Source organism: Phasianus colchicus, chromosome 4, assembly GCF_987193195.1.
Source record: "Phasianus colchicus chromosome 4, bPhaCol1.hap1.1, whole genome shotgun sequence".
Taxonomy (NCBI): domain Eukaryota; kingdom Metazoa; phylum Chordata; class Aves; order Galliformes; family Phasianidae; genus Phasianus; species Phasianus colchicus.
Genome location: NC_143439.1, coordinates 38,185,025 through 38,210,296, shown reverse-complemented (window position 1 = coordinate 38,210,296; position 25,272 = coordinate 38,185,025). Strand labels below are relative to the sequence as shown.

Sequence of the window (25,272 nt, the reverse complement as noted above, 5' to 3'; positions counted from 1 at the left end):
TAATAATGCAGATTTTTTTTTCCTGTTTGTAAGACAAAACTTCTCTAAAGTGAGCTTGAGAAAAAGATACTTTTGTCTAAAATACATGTGAATTAAAATGCACACTCTGAGGCATAGATGTTTTCCATTACCTAAACTGTAAGGTTTTTAGTGTGGTTTTTTTGTTGTTGTTGTTTTAATTTAGTGTCTGCATTGGCTTCCTAGCCACTGGCGTACAGGAGAAAATGATTTGAGCATATGGTGACTTCTCAGAGGATGTAGTCTCTTCAGTTTGAGTCCAGCAGAGCATAGTTCTCCCGCATGCTAAGAAAGTAAAGTATCAGTGTGTACAACCTTCATGTACCAAACATGCTTGCTTTCTTCAAATGCCGTCAGGCTCTGTTTGTTAACAGAGTGTTTGTTAAAAGTTCTAAAGATAAGCACAGCATGATATTTACTATTATTCAACTGCAGATGAGTAAGACCAGAGAAATCAGGCTTGAAAGGTTTGTTTATTATGTTATAACGTCATGTAATCTACAGTAAGTGATAAGCTCCCTGTAGACTATATCAGCTTCTGAGGTGGCCTTGACCTCTTATGACTTCCTTCTCCATCGTGCAGGTGTCAAACACAACCATACTTTCCACCCACAAAGAGAATTTTATTTAAAAGAGATGTTATCAACTGCAGAGAGAAACGAAATCATGTGATATCAGAGAAAGACGGCGATACATGCTACTTATTGTGAATTGAGTAGTGCATTCCTGCTTCTATGTTTGGGGATTAGAAAATAAAATTATTAAAATTATAGATCATTGAAAATTATTTTAAGTGAAAGTGAGTTGTTATCTTTACAAAAGAATAATTCAGTTGTCTTAAGAAAGGTATAAAGAAATTCTGCCCTTTTTTTGTTGCTGAACAATATTTTTCTGGGCTGAATTGCCCAAAGAAAGGCTTAAGCTCCTGTAGCTTTCAGTGAAGAATTGGATCATTTTTGACACAAGGAGACCTGTACTGGAAGCTGAAGTTTCAGACATGAATTTCAGCGTCCACATCTTCAGTAATGTTCTACATTCAATATATATCTATTATTTGGGGTTTGTAGTAATATACGTGCCCTAGCGGTAGGCAGTTCTCACACTATGCAGAGTCAGTCATTTATTCTGTCTGTTGCTTTGAATATTGTTATGTATGACTTGTGGTGCGTATGTTATAGAAGACTGTGTATACACTGGAAAGAAATGTGTCATCAGTGAAATGGAAGTATAAAGTGAGTCAGTGGTGGTTACAGCCTCTAGGAAGCAAGGGTAGTAGGAATCAGGTTTGGATGCACCTCCTTTGAGGACCTTCAAAATGTAATATCACTCAAGCACAGAAATATGTGTCCTTCAATATGCATAAAAACAGCACAATATTGAATGTCTCCAGATTCACCTAAGAGTCATTTGTGATTTTGAATGCAGTGGGATATAATGAACAAAATCAATTAATTATATTCATCTAGAAGACCCTCAGCTTTTGTTGTGGTTTGTAAGAAATATAGTGCGAACCTCTAAGCTAGATGGTAGAAAAAAGTATATGTTTTAGGTAAAATTTCTTAATCTTTCAACCATAAAAGATGGAGGTTCTACAAGTAGAACAGACTGAAGTATTAGCAACACATACTAAAACCTTTTCCTCATTAATAATCAGGAATGTATTTGGAAAATAACAATGGCCTGGACTTTGTGCAGCAAGAGATCCTGTGAAGGGTTTTGTGTCTGGTTTTTGGAACGTAAGTTCTGGCAGAAATGCTTTTGCTGTACATTTTGCTTCAGGCTCCTAAACCAGAGGAAGTTACCATCTTAAGTTATTCATCCCAAATGATAACTACTACTCTTTTATTCTGACCTACATGAACAACTGGCTGAGTTACCAGCTAATGCTGCCACAATGGAAAAATTATAACTTTGTTGTTTAAATCTTTCTGTGTTGATTGCTCAACTCTTCATTTTATTTTACAGATTCTGGTTAATTGACTGCCGACAGACACAAGAGTCTGTTACTTTTGCTTCTCAAGTGTATAGAGAGATTATCTGCGTCCCCTACATGGCCAAATTTGTGGTGTTTGCCAAATCACATGATCCCATTGAAGCACGGTTAAGATGTTTCTGCATGACAGATGACAAGGTGGATAAAACTCTAGAACAACAAGAAAATTTTGCTGAAGTTGCCAGAAGCAGGGATGTCGAGGTACTGTACATGAATCTTAAACAGTTTCCTGCATTTGCTAATGCTAATTTTAAGCTAATATTTTTTGCTTGCTGGTTGGAACAAGGACTGAAAAATACAAATGCTAACAAATACTCTTATGATGCAGTGTCATCTATCATGGTAAGTTGCAAGGGAGCGTGGAGGTGCCAGAAGTGATTGATCAAATGAATGGGCATTACCAACTTGCTAGACCAGAGGGCTAGCTGAAATCTGTAGTCTGTATTTGGACACTTGCATCTTCCTGGATCAGCCTAGATTGTGTTTCACTCATAAAGAAATCCAGTCATCTGGTTATGCACTATTAGAAAGGGCAAAACTGCTTTTTTTCTCTGTAGCATCACTGACATTTTAAGGAGACGTAGTGTGTCCTCAGAAAATTTAATATATATATTTAAATATTAATACATTAATATTTAATATTAAAATATTTAATATTTAAGTGGAATAGTAAGCTAGATTCAAGGAGAGAGGAAGTAGGTTGGTTGAGTCTGAACTCTCTGTTACAGGCCTAAGACTTAAAAAATGTATATGACAAAACTGCATTAAAAGAATTCTGTTTCCTAAGTTGCCTTTTTATCATTAAACAGCTAGACTTAGAAACTAGGCTCATGTATACTAGGAAATCATGTAATAAAATAAAGTTGGGGTTTACTATTTAGATGAGCAGTTAAAAATTCTTTCTCCTTTTTTCTAGTGTCAGGGTCAGCATTTCTTTTAAATCAGAGATTCAGAGTTAGAGCAGCATCTTCCAACTACCTATTATGGAATCTAATTTTATGCGGGGAAACAACACTGACCTTTGGAGATTGCTAGTTGTGCAAGAAGGAGAAGGCATTTTGTATGACTTTTATTTTAAAAAAGTAGTCTGTACGAATTTTGCATAGGTTAGGGTTTATGAAAAACCTAAGACTTACAAAAGTCTCTTAAAAATGAGGTGACAGATGTGAATTGACTTTTTGCCTCAGGTAACTCACTAGCCCTGAGTACACAGTGGTCATTTCTGTGATGATCCACGTTGATTGCATAAGTTTTAATTAGTTCTGTAACAAACCACCAGGAGACAACTCAGATTTCTCAGTAATTATCATAGGGGTTTTTTTAGAGGCAATATCTAAGTAAAGGTGAGATTTGGAGTGGTGTTCTTTGTTGAACAATTATGTTTCCTGAAGCTGATATTAACAGGGTGTTGTGAAAAGGGTAAACAGCAAAAAGGATAGGTAAAAGCCAGCTGCCAGTAACTCCATAAATACATATTAATAACTGAAAAAGCAGTCAACAGCATGTTTGTTACCAAATATTAAAAGATTCATATATGTTCCTGAAAAGTGAAGGTTTTTCTAATGTGGAATCCAACAAACTTCCTGTTAGAATGTTGGTTTGGTTTTATTTTCCTGACTCTTTCAGCTTCCTTAGAAGAAATGAGAAATTAAAAACACATTTACTGCATTCATGGCATATTTTCTGCTTAGTATGATCTCTTTTTTTCATGGTTGAACTCCACCTTTAAAAAAATCTGTTCTACTATTCCTGAAGCCTCGATAGGCATTTGTTGTTCAGAGCAGCTAGATAAAATATAGGTTCATAAAACTGAATAAGGCGGCTGAATTTCTGGAAAGTAATGTTGAGGGATTAATGTACTGGCTGTTTGAAGGAAATGGCTCCAAAACTGTGAAGATGAGATTTAAACATGTTGGAGGGGCCACAAACAGCAATCCAAAGATGTACACAGCATCGTTACACAGGCATTTCGGAGAGATATTTGCTAGAGGCCTGAATTTCAAAAGCTCTCAACCTTCACAAGTTCAGTCAAAATGAATATAATCTACTAGTACATAGTAACTTTGCCTACTGCAACAAATTTGCTAATAGGTAAAACTCATAGATAATCTAGTTTAGAAAGTTTTTGCATTGTTTAGGAACACTCAGAAAATTCATGATATTCAGACAGGCTTATCTTACCATTCATGTCTGGTTTGAATGCTGAAGAAAATGTTTCTTTATTGTTGCATGCTCATATTAGCAAAGTATGCTAAAATAAGATCCAATTAAAAAATACTAATAAAGAAGAAATTGAGAATTTGCACAGATTCATGACACTGAATGCATATCTGGTCATTTATAGTGTTACACGAGTATTACTGAATTGATGAAATATTCCAGTAAGAATTTAATAATCTAAAATGTGGTGACTGTACATAACAAATCTTGCATATACTCTGACAGGTCAAGTCTTAGAAATTTAAGAATTTGATCCAAACAGGTGCTATAGAACCAGGCTGAAGAGTCCTGACGTCATGACTGTGATTGTTACCTTGTTTCTTATTCATTTCCAATAGGTATTAGAAGGAAAACCCATCTATGTTGACTGTTTTGGCAATTTGGTGCCACTAACTAAGAGTGGACAACATCATATATTCAGTTTTTTTGCCTTCAAAGAAAACAGACTTCCTCTATTTGTTAAGGTAATGTTATAATGTATAATGAGCTATTGATAATATTTTTATTTTTGTCTAATTGGGAATCTGTGATAAACTTAGCAGATATGAACAGTCCAGATTTCTCGTAGTAAATTAAACATTGACTTGAGTAGACAGAGCCTACCAGGTGCATGGAAATAGGCACTTGAAATTTCAGAAACATTGGCTTTACAGACAATTGTCTGTGTCTCAGTTTTTGTGTGGCCATAATATTCTTTCAGATACCAAAATGGTAGCTCAGTGATTCTTGCTCTCTACCTACAGTCTAAAAGCTTTGACTGAGTTCGTCGTGTTTGATTTCCTGTATTAGGGTTCAGTACACTGCAGGAAAAAAGAAAAGATGTAAGAATTGACAAAAGTCTGTCCCACTATGACTGTCACACCAGGTGGATGTAAATATGGTTATGACTGTAAAGAGAGATGCGGTTGTTTTTCAGCTATGATACTCTCTTCAGGAGCAATGCAAAACTTGCTTGGAAGTTCTGCAAGAAAAGTATGGGTCCTCTTTAGATATTTCAAGTTATGGTTTTACTGTGTTTTTGAGAACAAAGGAAAAATGAAGTACTTTTGAATCATCATTTGATTGTGTTCCTGTAGCTTATGCTACTATACTATTGTAGAATCTTTGAGTAAAAATCTACAAAACAAAAGCTAAAACAAACAAACAAAAAGTTCAAACCAAATGAACTAATGTTTTAGGCCCAGATTCAAGTGCCAGCGATGCAAAAACCATGGTCCCCAGAGCTCCTTTGCTTTCATGAGATCTGCAGGGAGCAGATACGAAGCAGTGCTTTTGCCACCTCTTTTGGACAGAGAGATTAACAGGGAGATTCACGTGCCTTTTCCAGCAAACCGTGTTTTTCTTCTGCTGGTTCAGTCTGGCTACAACAGAGTCGTTAAGTAAAAAAGTTTTAGAGAGATACATTAGAAATGGAAACTTGAAAAAATTGGAGAAAGTCAACCCACTCCCTCATTAATTAAATTCACTCTGCTGCTAGACAACTTCTAAACTCCCTCTTTCTCAGTAGTATTTTAAATCTTGTTTTAGTTTGCTACTCTGTGCCAGCACATGTGGCTTTGCATCTACTACTTTCAGTCTGATAAAATTAATGCATGCTTATCTAACTGTATCATTTTTTTCAGTTCAGAAAACTGTGTATGAGGTAATGCTTTCTGTTTTTTCTCTTGTGATTTTTTGTCCTTTTTATACAAAAGCTAAAAGTACATTACTATTCTCCTAAGTGCCGAGGTTGATTCTGCTAACAGCTGTGAAACATATTTTTCTGATTCACTGCAAAATTGAAAATATGACGTGCTGTAGTATCAGTTGCAGATTGTAACGGTCACACCTATGAGTATATTCCAAACTTCTTCATTGTAAGAATAAGATTCACCAGTGTATTTGAGAAAACGTTTTGCAGAATATGTTGTTTAAGTGTAATCTTTCATTACTGTACAGCCCCTCAGCCAAAGAGTGGGCAAATAAACAAACACAATATGTAATTCCAGAATTTTGAGACTTATTGCTGATATCGGCACAAACATGAGGAAAATTGACTTGGTTTATTTAATATCTTAATAGAAAATAAGTCTGTCTACCACTCAGTCTGGGGATTATTTCAGTGAACAGCAGGTATTGTAAGTTATCACGTAAGCCTAACCATACTAGAATATCTTTGTTCTTTTAAGACAATGATAGACAGCATTATCACTGGCCTCTAGAAGTAAGTTTCTATTGTCTAAGCATGCATATGGTTGTGTTTTCTCTTACTTTGATGCAAATAGATTTACATGTACGTTTACAAATAAGTAGGAGAAAAAACGCAGAGAATGTATTATTTTTGCATACGTGAACTTTTTCTATCCTCTTTCTGCTGAATAATTTGAAGTGTTTTGTGCAGTTCAAACCAGAAATTAATTCAAGTCAAACCAGAACAATTAATTAATTAATTTTCTGTATGTTTGTTCCACCAGGTGCGAGATACCACTCAAGAACCCTGCGGACGATTATCATTCATGAAGGAGCCAAAATCAACAAGAGGTCTTGTTCATCAAGCCATATGTAATTTAAACATCACGTTACCTGTTTACACAAAGGTACTGTGAAATCATACTGGTATAAAGTAATCAGCATTGTAATGTGACTGAGGAAGAAGTAAGAGGGCAAAATATTGTTAAAGCTTTGCAATCGTGTATTTTAAAGAATAAATACACGGTACAAGGGCTGTCAATGTCTTGGTTTTAGTACTCACACATTTAGCTCTCATTTTTTGAGGGCTCAGAAGAGAGGACAGTAGAAGATGACTTTGTACTGTGTGGTTAGCGTTGCACAAGACATATGCTGATCTTATTTTGTGCAGTAATTTTACCTACATCGTGCACATCTGGGACTCAGAATGTTTCTGAGTCTCTTGGTTTTGCTGAAGACATCCCAGTGTCTAACCCTGTCCTGTGACACCTATCTGGACAGGAAGTTAACTTCTAGACATACAAGTGTAACAATACAACCCTATAGATCTTACCCTGTTTTCAAAATATGAAGTATAGAAGGACTGAAAATTACATCATTTGTCAGTCTGAAAGTTAACGGACTCTGCTATAACACTTCTTGGTGACTGCCCTTATGTATCCGTGGTGCTAGTGTTGAAAACATAGCATTCTCAAGCTCTAGAATTTCAAATGTTATGGCAGTGCCAAAAATATTTTCTTATATTTATTTTAACATCACGCTGATTTTGAGACTAAATTTTCTTTTTACATCTGATCTGATCTAAGCTGTCAAGAATGTGCAAATAAGTCAGAATATTGTTCAGAGTATTGTATTCTTCTGAATATTGTTATAACAGTTAGGAGATGAAAAGTCTATCATGAGTTACTATTTATAAATAACAGACTCAGGACCAGATGAAATCTCATTGGAGTGCCCTAAACCAAGAAATATTCGTTTCTTTCAAAAAAGTTAATTTATTGCCATCACGTGATAAGTAGGATACTTCTTACTATTCTTTGTCAGCTTAGGACCAGCATGCTTTTTAGAAACATCTTAGGCTGTTTGACCAAAATGTTGGTGTTTGTTTTTTTTTTCCTCTGTATTTTTACCATGTAATATAATTATCTGTAAATCATACAAAAAACCTGTAGTACAATGTGTCTCAAGCTATTTTCAATTTAAATGAGTAACCTCTTAAATACTTGAAACATTTACTCACTTCAATTTATAGATGCGAAAGCATGCATAAATGTCAAATTTCAGGACAAATAAGCATCATTAAGTATAACACCTAAAAGGAATTTTTTTGCAATTTGCTGGATTCTATAGCAATTTCTTTTACACTGCCACTTTTTACACAAGAAATTGCATAAACTTACTGCATAGACTTCTTTTAAATGCTAAATGTTATCAGAAATGTTGTTAGAATTAACTTTTTCTTACCCTTCTAACAATTCTGCATTTTGCCTGCTCTGTTTTCTCCTTCTGTTTTTGCATGGCATTTTGGAACTGAAAGGAATCAGAATCAGACCAAGAACAAGAAGAAGAGGTAATGTTGCTGTACTGGCATGTCAATGCTTATGCATACTATTAAAATGCAACTAATAGATACACCTTGGAAGATTAAATCTGTGTGGACCTTAAAAGGATCTTTCACAGTCATACTTTGGAATTTACCAAGTCTCACTTTCTCCAAACTAAAATCAAAGTTTTCCACTGATTTCACAGATGCTTAATAGAATATATTCCTTCCAAAGAAGTTTCCTAGCTAAAAGTATTTAAACATTATCCTTCTGAAGAGCATCATGAAGGTGGATTTATTTAGTGGATATTCTCCTCAACAACAACAGCAACAACGACAACAAAGTGGGGTTAATTTTCTGATTCCAAAAATAACATAGAGTTGCTACCAGACCTATCTGAAATATTTAGAGCCAGTAGATAATTGATATAGCATGCATTTTATTAGTACCCCATATGTACAGATTGAACATGCTTCCTCTAGTGGAGGCAGAAAAGGGAGGCAGAGAGACAGACCTAAACACAAATATCTCCATCAGCCAGTTCTCTGTTGAGAGGAATCTGCAACCACATTGCAATTATATGCACTGGATGTATAATTGAAAGGAATGTAACTCAAGTCTTGTCCATTTATAACATCTGGCAGACTAGATCTTAGAGATGTATGAACTGGATAATGAGGTCTAGCATAGATTCAGTGTTAACCTGCAAGTTACAAGGAAATTTACCCAAAGTAAAATACATAGAGTTTTCTTTTTTAACATAAACTGAATTGCCTCTTAATGAAGAAATATGAGCAGGTCCCAGCTTTGCCAGCTCTGTTCTGGCAGTTAGAAATGTTTCTTAAGGTCTCAGCCCTTCATGAATGAGTAACATAAGAAAAAGCATCCCCACATTTTTAAGGATGTTCAGCTGTTGCAAACAAGAAGTGCCAGCACTGTGAGACTAGCCCCCTCCTCAAACAGTATGAATGTCTTTGCAATTTACTGCAGAACAGAGTTCAGAAGTTTTGCTGTGGGGACTGCAGTTTTTTATTATCATTACAAAAAGTGAATATCAGCACTATTCTAGTGCTGAAATATAGGCACTGTCAAATGAAAATGTGGTCAAGTTTTTAATAAATACATTCAAGCAGGAGCTAAGTATTTTTGGAAAAATATTACTAGCTGTAGATCTGTAACTTCCTTGTTTAACCTGATACCTGTCTTCTATCAGAAGCTAATTGCCACTATATATATATATATATATATATGGAATTAAACATTTATTATTAGATGATTACTGTTTCATTCTGAAAGAATGAAACCAATTCTTTTAGCCTCCATAATGCTGTTTATGCATTTCCAGTGAAGTCCCCAAAATTTGTTGTGAGAAAAATCCATAAAAAACATGTAAAGAATATTTGAAAGTTATTTTTTTCTGATCTTTTGATTTATTGCGTTTTTATTTAAGAAACTAAAACACAAAAAAACAACTGACTGCTGGTGGAGATATCTTGCTTTTTAAAAGATTTTTAGTTTGTTTTATTCATTCTTATTTTAGTAATATTATTTCATATGCTGACATAATTCCAGATGGACGTAATATGATGGACTTAAAGTAAGGAAAATTAAACTATCCTAAATGTGAAGTTTGAAGACATCAGCTTAAGTGATTACAAGATATGTATGACCACATAAGTCATGCCAGTGATTTACCTACATTTGTTTTCCATTTCTGGAAAAACAAGAATTAGTAACATCTAATTTGAGAAAATATATTGCATTTACTTTTATAAAGAATGGTTTTAAATGAAAGTGGGCATTTCCAGCACTCACTAAAGAATATCTTGGAGGCTTTAGCTTCAACTGTGTCAGCACTACTGCAAAACTAACTTTTCAGCCATACTACCACCACGGATTTGGTAGAGGAAATTAAGTGCTTAGTGCTCCTCCTAAACTTGAATTTTCTGTGTGACATTTATTTATTTATTTATATTAATTGCAGCCCTTTAAATCTATGCATTCTGGAAGAAAAAAAAAAGTAAAAAAGGTGGCTTCTGAAGGCCATCACTGCTTCCATTTAGAGATATCAATAGTATCAAATCCTAGGTGGTAGCAAATCTACAGTTATTTCTATACTTGCATTTCTTCATCACAAAGGTAGAGGGGAAAAATTCAAATGGTGATATCAGAACGAACATATGCAAAGAAACTGGGCCTAAGGTATAGTAGGTGCCTTTCGGATGATCATTATGGACTTTTTGCTTTAGATGAGGAGAAATGAGTCAAGAACAATGTTGAATATACCTAGTGATGCAGAAGTCGGGGTTCTCTCTGCTGCTAGTCCCATTGAAAGAAAATACCTTGCAAGATTTTGCATCTACTAGATTATAACAAGAGCAAAGCAACCACTTTTCTGTTATTAGAAACACTGAAATAAAACCATGCTTAGCTTCAATGCATTCTTCGTTCCATTCAGTCATTACATTTGTGTCTCTTGAGGTATGCAGTGGTCTTGACTCAACCAGTATAACTTCACTGGTGACTTTGCATACATTTACTATATTGCAACTTGTTCATCTTCCTTTTTTTTTCTTTTTTTCTTCTTTTCCAGGTTGATATGACTTCAGAAAAAAGTAAGATTTTCTTTTTACTTTTAAAAATATTATAATGTAGTTTGTACGAAAGATGGTAAAGAATACAATTAAGCATGAAAGTGAGTTAAACTTTAACAATTGCTAATAGCATCGATACATTTAAAATGTAACAGAAAGCAATATAATATCAGAGCACTTACACAATTAAATACATTTTAATGCATAAATTAACAAGTAAGCTTAAAAGAGCTCATCTAAGTACTTACTTTCCTTTGACATCCCTAGTGATCCTGCTATTGCTATTTTGCTTGTATGAATGCTCATCCTTCCATTCTCTTGTCCATTTGTTGATACACACTGTTACCATTTGAGATAAATGACAGTATCATTTTTAATGAAAACACAATTAGTATACTAATATATTTCATTAAACTCGTGAAATATAAGCATGCAAAAAAAGTGATACTGCCAGAAGTAATCAGGCTGTTTAACCTTCCCTTCCCGCCCTTTACTGTGGTGAAATATGACTGGAAGCTAAGCTTGGTACAACATATAAGCCCTTTGTATAAATAGAATTAGGCCATTATTATTAGAAACACTGTCAAAGATCACTTTTAATGAAGACATAATTAAACAAATATATATTCAAATTGAAGAGTGTGCCTAATATTTTTCAAATGATTTGGGAAAACAGTGACTGTCTTGTTTGCAGTTTAAAGTGCAATTTCTTGCCTTTATTCTACTTTGCATTTTGCTGATTGTTTATTCCTAACATAGTAGGTGCATGTTCTAATTAGAAATACAACAACATTGGGGTCACAGATATCAAATGGATAACTATTCTACTTTGACCTCCTTTTTTCTAAAGCTGAAATTCTTCAACTAGAAAACAAAAGACATCAGGCTGACAAAAACAGCTAATAATCTGGTGGGAAGTAGCATATATAATGATTTAAGACATTACAATATCTGATTTCTGCTCTGTTTCATTAATTATTTACACAAGGAGAACTAGTTTTCTCAAGGTGGAAAGCAGACACCAGTACAGCTAGCAGAATGGAATTTCAGTTATCTTAGGGTTAATTTTCAAAGAAATGCAGATAATTAGGCATTGCCTAACTTCTACTTTGACTTTTAGGCTGGAGCGCAGAAATGTGATATACTACCCTTTTAAAAATGAAATGTATGATTCCCTACAGAAGCATTATTTACTACTCATAAATTGCTTCATTTCTCTACTGTTTCATTCTGCTCTGTGTACATTTTCTAGTATTCCCTCCTGAAACTAAACATTCTCAGTAGTTAGCAATGGCGTACCAGGACATTGCTACATTCAATTTACTATTTATTGGTTGTACAGATTAGATAAATATTTCACCACAGTATGTGATGTATTTCATGTATCTTTATTTTAGAAGATTAATTTTAAAGCTATTGTTTATTTGTTTTTTTAACTGAAACTACATACGCAGAAGCATTTGCAACACCTTTGCTTTGCATGGAAATAACTTGCCTTACATAAACTGTATGTATGTGTCTAGTGTGACTGTCTGATTTTTGGTTGCCATACATTACATTTTTTTAAAAAACTCTGAAATCACTTCTAAGTTGATTCACAGTTTTTTTCCTCTCCTTTTCTTCTGTCTTCTCCTTCCTCAGTCAATTCATTAGTTGTCAATGAGGATGTTCCAAGGAAAGGACCATGCCTCTTAAAACCAAATGATGTTTGTTTCATTGTTTAGGTGTGAAATCCCCTTTGATGAAATGCCGGTTTGCAGCTGATTCAGATATCTACATATTTGATTATATTTTAGATTATTGCAGAATTATTTATAACTTCTCATTTTGATCATTAATTTAAAAATAAACAAAACATGTTAACTGAATGTTATTCTGACAGTTTGCTAACACTGGCTTTCTCTTAGAGGAAATCGACTTTTAATCAGTTCTAATACTTTCCCCTTCTTTTCTTGTTTATTTTTATTTGAACATTGATTTGTAACATCTGAACAATCTTGAGATGCTATCTTTGTGTAACTTCACTGTGTTTCTTCTGTTTTTAATTTTAAATTTTGTTGTTAGTGGGTTGTTTTTGTTTTTTTAATATTCTTTTCTTTGACGGTGTCCTGATTTTGTTTGTTACAGCTTTGGTAATGTATGTGTGGCTGTGCTATATTGGTGAAGTTAAGCAAGTTATTTCCTGCCATTTTCCTTTTCAGTTTTTTTTCCCTTCTTTTTTTTTTTTTCCCTCCTGTTAGCTTTGCTTTGCTCTTGTACCCTCAAATCTTGTGGATCCACCATTCCTGGCCCATTTGTAGATCTTCCTACCACTGCAACCAAAGACTGTCATTTTTAGTCCTGATTACGTTTTCCAATCTCTATTTTTGATTTCCATTTTACTTTCAATGTTTTTCATTCGCATCAAAGATGATGAGACAGAATCTACAGAAACATCTATCCTGAAAAGCCATCTGGTTAATGAAGTCCCTGTACTAGCCAGTCCAGACTTACTGTCTGAAGTTTCAGAGATGAAACAAGATTTGATCAAAATGACTGCCATCTTGACAACTGACCCTTCTGATAAATCAGGCTCTATTAAAGTGAAAGATCTTGGGAAAGCCACTGAAGAGGAGCCAGGAGAGCCTTTTGAAATAGTTGAAAGGGTGAAAGAAGACTTAGAAAAAGTGAATGAAATTCTTAGAGGTGGATCATATACTAGAGAAGAACATGCTTTGCAAAAGTCTCTTTCCAGACAAGAATTGGTAGAAGAAGAATGGGTCATTGTCAGCGATGAAGAAATTGAAGAGGCCAGAAGAAATGCTCCTATAGAGGTCACTGAACCTATCTGTGTAGAAGTTAGAATAGACAAAGAGACAACAGAGATGGAAAAGAAAGACATGACAGGAATGGTAGATTACCTTACTGAGGATTTAAACAAATACGTTTCTCTTCATGAGGTACAGCCACAAGCTTTACAGGAAGACATGGTAGAAGAGAGATTTGAAGCTGTAGTAATAAGCAGGGATTCTGAAAAAGAAGGACGAGAGTCTCCAACAACCGAAACAGTAAGTCCACAAGAACAACATAAGCCAGCCTTAGAAATTAAAAAGCCAGTTAGAACAAAGTTAAAAGACAAGCACAAACAAAAGGAAGGCAAGATGCACAGTAGTGAACAACAACCAGGACTAATGAAGATCAGTTCAGATGAGTCTCCAAAGGAGGAACATGGCTTAACACCAGCAGCTGCTCCTGAGGCTAAAGCCGTATCTCCTGTCATAGAGGAAACTCCTATTGGTTCAATAAAAGATAAGGTAAAAGCTCTTCAGAAACGAGTGGAAGATGAACAAAAAATACGCTCTAAGCTACCTGTCAGAATTCAAACAAGAGAAGGCACTGCTGAAAAGGCTTCTAAAAAACCAGTACCAGTCAAAAAAACAGTTGCACACAAAGCACAGCCTCCTGTTTCACCTTCTTCTAAGACAGAAAGACTTGAAGAGACCATGTCAGTTCGAGAGCTGATGAAAGCCTTCCAGTCAGGTCAAGACCCATCCAAGAATGTATCTGGACTGTTCGAGCACAAATCTGTCAAACAAAAGCAACAACCCCCTGAGAAGGAAACAACACGGAGAAAAACAATTTCTTCACTAAGTGAAACAAAGCGAGTATCAAGCCACAAGACAGACAAACAGAAGGACAAGCAAAGCACAGTCTTAAAAGCAGAGAAAGAGCCACAGCCAAAGAAAGGAAGAATGCAAGTATCCACTGTTGATACTATCAAGAAAACTGTAGGCAAAGACCAAGTAAAACAGCAGAGCAGCAAAAAAACAACAGCGGAACCTCCCCCTCCAGTATTTGCTGATGAAAGTACCAAAGATTCAGCAGTTGTAAAGGGCAAGACTTCTGATGACCAAGCCGATGCAGACTTTCAGATCAGCCCTGACAGGAAAACCTCAACAGATTTTTCCGATGTCATTAAAGAAGAACTTGAGGATAATGACAAATACCAACAATTCCGACATCTTTCAGTGACAGAGGAAGGCGAGCTTAACTTGGAGCAAGTACTGACCAGTCCCTTCAATGTTGCTTTCCCTGCTGAGTATGTAAAAGATGGATTCCTTCCTGCTCTCTCTCTGCAAAGTGCTGCTTTTGATGGGAGCTCAGAGAGCCTTAAACATGAAGGTGTGGCTGATTCTCCAGGTAGCCTGCTTGATGGAACTCCTCAGATCAGTTCTGAGGAAAGTTATAAACATGAGGGTCTGGCAGAAACTCCAGAAACAAGCCCTGAAAGCCTTTCTTTCTCACCAAAGAAAACCGATGGGCAAATTGAAGAAGCTAAAGGAACAGCTAAAGTACACACAACAGCAGAAACATGTTCTCCGAAGGAACTCTCACCAAAGGAAAATGAAAAAGGTATTACTGAAAAACAGCTTGATGCTGTTGCTGAGACTAGTGAGTCTCATTCTGACCATGTATCAGAAGAGCTTGTACCTACAGCCTCTGGAGAAGAGGCTGATAAACTTAAAGAAAGTAGCTCAGCTTCCATTATGAAAGATATTAGCAGGGATAAAGAATCCAGAACCACTCCACATTTAACTAAGTCTTCTGAAACACATGACACTGCTTTAGAGAAAGAGAAAGATATAACCTGTGAACACCGTGTTGTGGTTAGAAGCCCCCAAAAATTGGAACTTTCACTTGCTAGCCATGATAGTGAATGCTTTAGCCCAGTTGCAGATGACTCTTTGGCTATAAGTCATAAAGACTCACTGGAAGCAAGCCCCGTGCTAGAAGATAACTCATCACATAAAACGCCTGATTCTTTGGAGCCCAGTCCCATGAAAGAATCTCCTTGCCGTGATTCCCTTGAAAGTAGTCCTGTAGAACAAAAAGTGAAAGTTGGTATTTTGGGGCAGGGTCCTCTTCAGTCTATTCTTGGCAAAGGAGAAACTTGCCCAGAGTTGGCAACAGTACGTTCCAGGATTCTCCGTGACCCTGAGGGAAGTGCTGATGATGACAGTCTAGAGCAAACATCTCTCATGGAGAGTTCAGGGAAAAGTCCTCTTTCACCTGAAACTCCCAGTTCTGAAGAAATTAGCTATGAAATCACACCTAAAACTGCAGACTCACAAGCACTGTCAAATATACCAAAGTCAGCCGTGATCCCTGAAGTCAGTGAAGAACCAGAGGATGAATCAGAAAGTGAACCAAAGAAGAAATTTACCCCTGAAGAGGAGATGTTTAAAATGGTGACAAAAATCAAAACGTTTGATGAATTAGAGCAAGAAGCAAAGCAGAAGCGAGATTACAAAAGGGATTGTAAGCAAGATGAATATTCTCTAATTGCTGACTCAGAAGTTGCATGTGAAATTGAAGAATCAAAGTCAAAAACCGTAGAAGAAAAAGATATACCCACAGTGGTGATGTCTTCAGCTGAATCTAGAAAAAGTTCTTCCTCTTCAGAAAGTGAGCCAGAATTGACCCAGCTTAAAAAAGAAGCTGATTCAGGTCTCTTAATGGAACCTGTAATCCGAGTACAACCACCTTCACCATTACCATCTAGTATAGACTCCAGTTCTAGCCCTGAAGAAGCAGGTTTTCAACCCATTAATTCAAAACAGTGTTCTTCCAGGATAGGTGCAGTTACAGCAGAACAGGACAAACCAACAGAAGATGACAAAGATGAACCATATATCCTTGGAGGCAGCTGTAAGGCTTCCACAAGAAAATCGGGCATTTGTCATTCAGACGGTTGTGTATCAGCAGAAACTGATGAATCAAAATGTGATAGTATAGATGAGAGTGAGGTTAGTCCTAATGTCCCAGTGACAAAATGTGAGGGTACTCTGTGTCATTCCATTGGTGACTGTTCTCAGAAAGAAGTTCACATCGAGTCTTCAACGCTACACCAAGACGATACCAATGAAAATGGTATCAAAAGCACTGTTCTTTTAACACACACAACTCTCACTACTAAAGGAACAGTGACTGAGAAAGTAGATGATGGTTCTTGTGGACACAGTACCACTGAATTCTCTGTACCACAAGACGACAAACTGACTGAAGATGATCTCATTGAACATTCTGATTTTGCAAAAGTAGATGCAGATTTTAAAACACCTCAGAGAGATATTTGTGCTGAGGAACCCTTGTCAGAGTATTCATCCCTTACCACTGAAACAGTGGAACTTGAAGGTTGTGTAACGGATGCTGCTGAAAGTAGAGCTCCGCATATAGTAAGCCCTTATGAAAATGTGTCTTCTGAACATTTTTTTACTGATGGTGGTGAAAGTAAGATAGGAACTGGTCAAAGCCTGCTATCTAGTGAAGACTATTCTGTTGAAGAAACAAAGGATAAGACTGGTGAAGCTTTGCTTAGTAACGGCACAGGTAGTGAATATCAATGTTCAAAGGAAGTGCATATGGAAACAGAACTTAAAACAGAGGATATATTTCAGAAAATCTCTCCAGGGTCTTCAGCATCAGATTCCACAAAGTTAGCCGAATCTGCCCTTATGGATATAAGAGATGAAACAGAGAAATTGATCAGTCAAGTTGTCATTACCAAGACTGATGTAGATTCTGACACATGGAGTGACATTCGTGAAGATGATGAAGCTTTTGAAGCTCGGGTAAAAGAAGAGGAACAAAAGATATTTGGGTTGATGGTAGACAGGCGATCACAAGGCACAACACCTGATACAACACCGGCTAGAACACCCACTGAAGAAGGGACACCACTTAGTGAACAAAATCCTTTTCTTTTTCAGGAAGGAAAGTTGTTTGAAATGACCAGAAGTGGAGCTATTGACATGACCAAAAGAAACTATCCAGATGAAAGTTTTCATTTCTTCCAAATGGGGCAGCAGCCTCAGGAAGAAGTTTCTTTATGTGAGGAAATCAAAGAAGCAGCAGAGGCAGAATCTTCTAAGCCGGAGAGTCCACCAGATCCATTTTCACTTTCAGAATCAGAGGACCCGGATATACAAGGAAAAGATACACTGAATCGTTCACCCTCACCATCTGAGCCTTGTGATAAATCAGAAGAAGTGACTGATGAAGGCATCAGCGTAGGCACTGCAAAAGCAGAGCTTAAATCCAGAATTCCAATTAAAATGGGTATTTCAGCTTCTTCAAAATCACCAAAGAAAGAAACTGCTGCCTCTGAAGCTGAATCCCTCTTCATAGTGGAGACTGACATAGTCGATAGCAGTCAGGTGCCTTTCCCCATCTCTCCTGAGCAGTCTGTGGTAGAAGATGAGTTAGAATTTTCCAAAGTCACTAGATTTGTTTGTTCTGAAAAGGATGATGAGTCCCCAGACTCTTCACCAGAAGAACAGAGATCTGTGATAGAAATCCCTACTGCTTTAATGGAGAGAGTGCCTTCTTGTGAAAGCAAATCCAAAATCCCTGTAAGAACAGCTGCTGCTGCATCACAATCACTGCAACAATCAGAAAATGAGAACCTTCCCATTGATGACTTCCTAGACAGTCTGCAGTGTGAAGGAAAAGATGACCAAGCAAAACCAAAGTCTAAAATTCCTGTCAAATCAGCTTTCCAAAGAGCTGAACAACAATACACATCCACAGACACATCTGTCCACAAGCTAGAGTCATCCAAAGCTCTCAGCATGACAAGCAAACTACCTACAAAACAAGATAGCCGAAGTAAATCTGAATCTGATGCAAGTATTCCCATGGACCCAAAGACCAAACGTTCAATAAAAGCTAGGAGTTATGCAGAGGCAGAAGCAGAGACCTGGGAGAGGGAGAGCGAGTTAAAGGTTGAGCTAGACTCAGATGAGGCAACAACAGCAAGACCCAAGGTATTTTCATCACGAGTGCCAGTTAAAAGCAGGAGCACTACAGCCTCCCACAGTGCTTTTAGTCCTACAAAAGAAAGTAAGGAACATTTTTTTGACCTGTATAAAAACTCCATAGAATTCTTTGAAGAAATTAGTGATGAAGCTTCTAAGTTAGTGGAAAGACTTACACAATCAGAAAGAGAACAAGAATTAGTTTCAGATGACGAAAGCAGTAGTGCCCTAGAAGTTTCAGTTATTGAAAACGTGCCATCCATTGAGACTCAGCAGTCAGTTCCTGAAGACATCTTTGACACCAGACCTATTTGGGATGAGTCTGTAGAGACTCAGATTGAACGTATACCTGATGACAATATCCATGACCATGCTGAAGGTATTTGCCAACGACTGGGATTCCCTGTGCGACGCATGTCATAAATTAAAACTTTTTGTTTTTTTGTTTTCTTTGGTGTGTGTGTGTGTGTGTGTGTATCTGTAAGTTTGTATAAATGTGTAAAGTATGCGGGATTTTCTTTTAAGCTTTTGATGGTTAGTTGTGTTTGTGTTTTTGTTTGGTTGTTTTTTTTTTTTAACCCTATAAGCTGTGTTTGTTATTTTGTGTTGTGTCTGTATTTTCTTATTTGTGAAATAATCTCAAGATTGCAAGTCATGAATGCTTATGGGAAGTGTTATTTTAATAAATAAAAACACTTCAAAAGACACATATTTACCATTAAACCAATCCTTCAGGTCATGTACACTTTGACTTTTGGCTTTCCCTGGCCCTATTCTGACCAATTGTTATTAATAATGAAAATGTGGGCATTGATTGATACCAGATGGCAAATCCATTTTCTTTTGAATTTTTACTCAAACAAACCTAGGGAAAATTAGAATAATCAAGATTTTCTTGTTCTTTTTTTGATCCTCTCTCACGGAAATTCCGCGTGTCATTAATAACTTTAGTACAGGTTGTAAGGTATTTGGTTTTTACTTGTACTGCCGTTGGGTAACTGTGATAGGAATCCAGTAGCTAAAATGAAAAATGCATATTTCATTAACTTTAAATCCTTTTCTGAAAGTGATATTTTGAAATCCATGTGTGCGTCCAGGGAAAATCAAAACTCAAATTCTGGCATCCTCAAATTAGCTTTGAGGATGGGAGAAACAGTCAAGTGTCACTGTTACTGGTAAATAAGCATCTGATTTTTCCTTGCCTTCGTTTTAAGTATTTGTATCACTCTCTATTTGAAAGAGTCAAAGACATTTAAGTAATTTACAAACACAAACCATAGTATGAAATGTCAAATGGACACTTTGAACAGATTTTTCCTTACTGCAGAAAAAAACACAATTAGAAGCACCAGTCCAGATGAATTTTTCAGCCTTGGCATTTACTAAGGAGGCGTGGAATATTATGGCTCTTGACTTCTAAGTCTTAAGTGTTAGAATGAAAAGCTTGGATAAAAATAGGAACAGTAGGTATTTCAATCCTAATTTTTTTACATGAAAGTCTGATTTTTAAATAAAAAAATTCTAGATAGTTCTATTCTTTTGGAAAAATCATGCAAGTAGGCTAGAAATTTATAGACCTTACTTTAATTACCCAATTGTAGCAGCCCGTCCAATTTAGATTAGAGCAGTCAGAAAAAATGTTTCCCTCCTTGGGCTTATCACCTATAGGAAAGTCTTTTACAAATTAAAAAGCAAACTTGTGGCTGTTCTCTTTGAACTTTAGATAAACAGGATGATCGGGAACAGACCGAGGAAAGACTGGCCCACATTGCTGATCACCTTGGATTCAGTTGGACAGGTAAAACACACGATCTATTCTAGAGAGAAACAAGGCAAGCATTCTTCAGTGTTTTCATTTTTCTTACAGATGATTATCTAAAGCCATTCCATTGAAATATTCATTGAAATATTTCAGTAACATATAGGAACTAGATGGTCTGTATACTGGTTACCAAAATTCCTCCAGCTTATTAAGTAAGAAGTTGTAAGATGCAGAGCTAAGGACTCCTGCATTTGTTGTGGCATCTCCAGAGGAATGAGGATGAGAAAAGTGCCAAAGAATTTGCAGATGTTACTCTTCACTTTCTTGCAAAGCGTAATGACTCTAAAAGATAAAGCGGCTGAAAGATAAATGAATAAACATCAGCTGTGTTCTGGAAATCCTGAGGCAGAAGGCCACTACAGGGAAATGTTACATTAACTTATTTTCTGTGGAAATATGCTGAGGGAAAAGGGGAGAAAAAAAGCTGTGTTTGTAAGTCGCTTCAAGATAGCGTATTAATACTACTGGGGGAAAGTGAGATAACAGGATGAACTGTAGCTCTCTGTCACTGAAAATTGGTCCAGAATATTCACAAAGAAAGAGCTGTATAGAAATCTCCGTGCTGTGTTAAATTGTGCAATCCTACAAAATATTCTTAAAGACTATGAAGTTCTGAAAACAAAACTAGGAAAAAAAAAACTATGTTCATCAAAATAGGTGTTAGTGTTTTATAGGATTTTTGAAGGGACAGAGTAGTAAACCTGCATAAATATTTCTGTTTTGAGATATGATGAAGATTGATTATGGTAAAATTGACTGTGTCAAATGTTCCTTTGGGGCTACAAGAGGGGTGATGAGACTAGGCTGCTGTCTGAGCCTGTGCTTAGAAAGATACTATTTTCTTCTGATGAAATAAGTTCAGGGGAGCAGTATGATCATGCCTTAATCTAGCCCTAAAAAAATGCCACTTCTTTGAAAATGCCACACTTTGAAAAATGAATTCTTTCACTAGATTTTGGTCAAAGTTTCCAAAACATTAAACATTTCAGGGGACGTGAAACTGGTAAGCATAGTACTGTGTTATGGTTTGGCCTGCAGTGTTGTAAGAACTCTGAGAACTCAAAATGGTACACACAAAAAAGAAAAGCTCCCACAGACCCATAACCACTAAGCATAATACATTATCTTTGTCTTGAACATCTTGTTTAACATTCTCTCTAAACATAACACAAAGTACGTAAAGAGAAATTAGTTTCAGAAAAGTTTGTAATCAACTTTGTTGCTGACAATCGTAAAATAGATGTAAAGTAAAGAGGGAAAAATAAAATTCATCTTCACAGAGAAGGATTTCTTTTTCAGAGTTAGCAAGAGAACTGGATTTCACAGAAGAGCAAATTCACCAAATCAGGATTGAAAATCCTAATTCACTCCAAGACCAGAGCCATGCACTCCTCAAATATTGGCTTGAAAGGGATGGAAAACACGCAACAGGTTCATTATCAGTTATAGTACATATCTACTGTCTCCTATGTGTGCTGTGAATCAGAAAGGGAAAATATGGGTAAAATTTAGGCAACAAAAAAAGGGCTGCAGATTGGGCTTTTTTTCTTTTTTAGAAAGTTTCTCTGTTTAACATGGCATGTCATAAGATTCTCAGTTAGAAAAAATAGTTTAATTCTGTTTATTTGAAAAACAAGATAGAACCTCTTCCAGCAAAGTAAGAATAGAAAAACACTGAGTCGTCTTTTTCTCTGAACAGAAAAAACTATTTGAAAACTTTGAAAGAAGAAACAAGATTACTGGTAATGTTTGTATGCAGCCCGTCAGTAAAACTTTGATTTTTACGTAAATTTTTTTCTAAATTGGTTCCTACATACATACTTCAGATGGAAAAAAGAAGGGAGAGAGCCCTGTGAGATTCTTAACTCAGCTACATGATGTCATTCTAATCCCACAGATACAAATCTTACTCAATGTCTTACAAAAATCAACCGAATGGATATTGTTCACCTAATGGAAACCAGTGGCATTGACTCTATGCAGGTCCACGGCACTCGCACATATGCAGAAATTGAACAAACAATAGGATTGGACCATAGTGAAGGTAAACATCTCCTGATACAGTCACAGGCTGTCCAGGTTATGATCCTGTTCTGAGATGTCTGACTAGAATAATCTATTCATTGTTGTGACTGAGCACTAGAATCTAATTTTGAAATCACAGTGTGTGTGAATGGAAGCATGACATCACACAGGTCACTATTTCACTAGGTATAAAATCTCTGCATCACCTGATTCTTATAAGGAAAATAAGAGAATGTCGTCAGAAAATACTGCAAATACTTGGGTCCAGTTTATTTTTTGCTTATACGGTTGCTCTCTTAGAAGTTAAGAAGATTGCATTAGGATTTCATCAAGATTTGTAAAAAAGAGATATCCAGGATATTGTTTGCAATTCTGCTAAGATGCTGTTGGAATACTTGAGTTTACAAGTTCTATTTAAATCAGTACACTTAAGATTGCATGAAGTAAAATCCTCTGTTTTCAAGTGATACTTTTACACCCTTAACTTAGTATTAAACCAGTAGCTCAGTAAAGTATTAGACCGCTGCAAACATTCCATCTTTATGCAGGTGATGTAGGAGTAGGTCATATTTGCTGTATTTAGCATTCAAGTATAACAACTAGTTAGTTTAAAAATGTTAACCTCTATGCCTTCTTAAGTTCAGTCCAAGTAGCTATGCTTTCCATCAAGCTATTCTTTGGACTTTAGTTGGTTCCTAGTGAACATGGCTAGTGAAGAAAAACAAGAGCTCAGACACTAACAAATGAGAGTGTGTCAGTTGTCTGCTGGATACAAATGAACATGTTATTTTTCTACTTCTGCAGGATTAGAGTGGGTTTTTTTTTTTTAATTATTTTAATTATTTTAAATGTGCTTTGAAACATTCATTTAGCTAGACCTTGCACCTCACACCATATACAGTTTTTTCCTGTAAGACTTGCAAAGTAATTATTTTTGCAGCTATACAAGCTAAGACTTCTATAAGTTTTCTTGTTTGTTTGTTTTCCTGTAAACAGCTCCATGAAGGATGGGTAAAAAAAAAAGTCACTAAAACCTCTTTCAGTCTGTGGGAGAAAAAACTGTTGCAAATATCCCACACTTCTAAGTGCCTGAGATTAAATGGTGTAGATAAATTTCTGTGTAGATTCTATTCTGCCTGTTACTGTCAAGATTCAGCATTGGGTAATTCTAATGGTAATCCAGTGATCCTTCTCCTGCTTAGAGAGGTTATATCCTCTGCCACTCAAGACTTCTAAAATTTTCAGGTGATTTGGTTGTTTCAGGGATTTTAAATACACATGGAGAAATAGAATGACTTTCTGTACTTTAAAGAGAATTGTAATGACATTTCTCATTTTTTTTTTTAAAAGGGTTTTCTGTACTGCAAGAAGAACTGTACAGTTCAAGACATAAGCCGGAAGAACACCACAGAATGTCTAAAGACAGTGACCCAGTGGAACACCCTCCTATTGTTTCTGAGGAAGATGTATCTGTCAGTTATTCTCCTTTTCAGGACAGTACTCCTAGGAGTGAGGCAGAGCTATCAATGGCTGAGCTCCTAAGGCAAACACACAAAGAACAAGTGGAAGCTGAATTCTCAGGGAAACTCCACAATGTGGTAGAAACAACATCTTCACAACATGAATATTTGTAAGTGTTGAAAGATGAGTGTCATGCAAAATACATTCTCTGTTCTCTATGTGCTATGAAGATTTTAACATTTGGATTCAATAGAATTTTCCTTCAGTTTTGCTCACAAGTGCAGTAAGTTTTGCATTTTTGACCCACGTGAAGGAAGCCTTAAGGACTGGGAGAGAAAGTTGGTCCTTTGCATTGACCATGAAGAAATAAGCTAGTTCAATGCATTGAAAGAAGAGAGGTACTTTAAACTTTTTTCCCTAACAAAGAGTGTATTTTTCATATTAGATGGCAGGTAAATAATATTAGAGAATCCTTTCTTCAACTTCAGGATGTTGTTTTTCAGTTGAGGCAAAAATTTAGCTAACTTGATTATATTTTTTTAAAATACATAATAACAACTAGATTAAAAGCCAATCTGCAAATCTCAGATGGCTAAAGAACAGAAGAAGGGCTTGACATAGACAAAGCAAAAGTACTTAAAGGAATAACACATGATAAAGTACAGACTTAGATAACCTGTGTAACATAGCTTTCAATACTGAATCAGCTTTGTGAGTGAAGTTGGTTTCATTTGGAAAGGAACCTGAAAAAGTTTCTTTCTTCCCACTGACACTAATCTTGTGTTCACAATGATCACACTACAGGCTTGACTGAGGTGTTCATGGGCTAGCAAAATGAAAGACTTCCTTCCAAAGTGATTTTTCTGATAGCAGTTAGCTTTGATACGGATAGCAGCTATCACAGATTGTAGAAAAGCTAGAGAAGACTTCACTGCAAATACTAACAGCTGATAGAAATATTAATTAGTTGTATATATTGTGCATTCAGAACAAAGATTCCTTCAAGCTACTCACTCTTATTTCCAAAGATAAAATATTTTGGGACAATATTACCAACACTAAAATGAAAGTAGCAATGACAGGAAATTTTCTAAACTTCATGTCTAATTTAAACTAGAAGGAAAAGTGGGCTAGCTATAAACAGCTTACAAGGAACAGCTTTTTAAGTAGAGATAGCTTTTATTAGAACAAGTATTCTGCAATATAGCATTTAGCCCAATAAATGGGGGAAAAAGATTGGATCAATACTGTTCAACTTGTACTACAATTAAATCTTTTCTTTCTTCAGAACACACATTTTTGGAGAGCAGCAGTTGAGGGGGTTACAATAGATTGTAGAAGCCAAACTTAT

General features: G+C 36.0%; 2 protein-coding genes across 2 annotated transcripts in view; one reads left to right on the top strand and one right to left on the bottom strand.

Annotated features, from left to right (window-relative positions):
- ANK2 (ankyrin 2) overlaps positions 1–25,272 on the top strand; it is a 159,074-nt gene that overhangs the window by 122,941 nt on the left and 10,861 nt on the right. The window contains exons 35-44 of the mRNA XM_090139219.1: positions 1,984–2,212; positions 4,570–4,695; positions 6,685–6,807; positions 8,217–8,249; positions 10,817–10,838; positions 13,227–18,992; positions 20,337–20,411; positions 21,735–21,866; positions 22,333–22,479; positions 23,811–24,090. Of these exons, the coding sequence (XP_089995345.1) occupies positions 1,984–2,212; positions 4,570–4,695; positions 6,685–6,807; positions 8,217–8,249; positions 10,817–10,838; positions 13,227–18,992; positions 20,337–20,411; positions 21,735–21,866; positions 22,333–22,479; positions 23,811–24,090 (6,933 nt within the window). The remainder of the gene's footprint in view (positions 1–1,983; positions 2,213–4,569; positions 4,696–6,684; positions 6,808–8,216; positions 8,250–10,816; positions 10,839–13,226; positions 18,993–20,336; positions 20,412–21,734; positions 21,867–22,332; positions 22,480–23,810; positions 24,091–25,272) is intronic.
- Positions 5,383–25,272, bottom strand: part of LOC116231255 (uncharacterized) — a 59,036-nt gene continuing 39,146 nt past the window's right edge. Inside the window, exons 3-5 of the mRNA XM_090139247.1 lie at positions 11,066–11,156; positions 8,144–8,209; positions 5,383–5,592 (exon numbers count right to left, since the gene is read on the bottom strand). Coding sequence (XP_089995373.1) covers positions 5,529–5,592; positions 8,144–8,209; positions 11,066–11,156 — 221 coding nt within the window. The 3' untranslated portion in view covers positions 5,383–5,528. The remainder of the gene's footprint in view (positions 5,593–8,143; positions 8,210–11,065; positions 11,157–25,272) is intronic.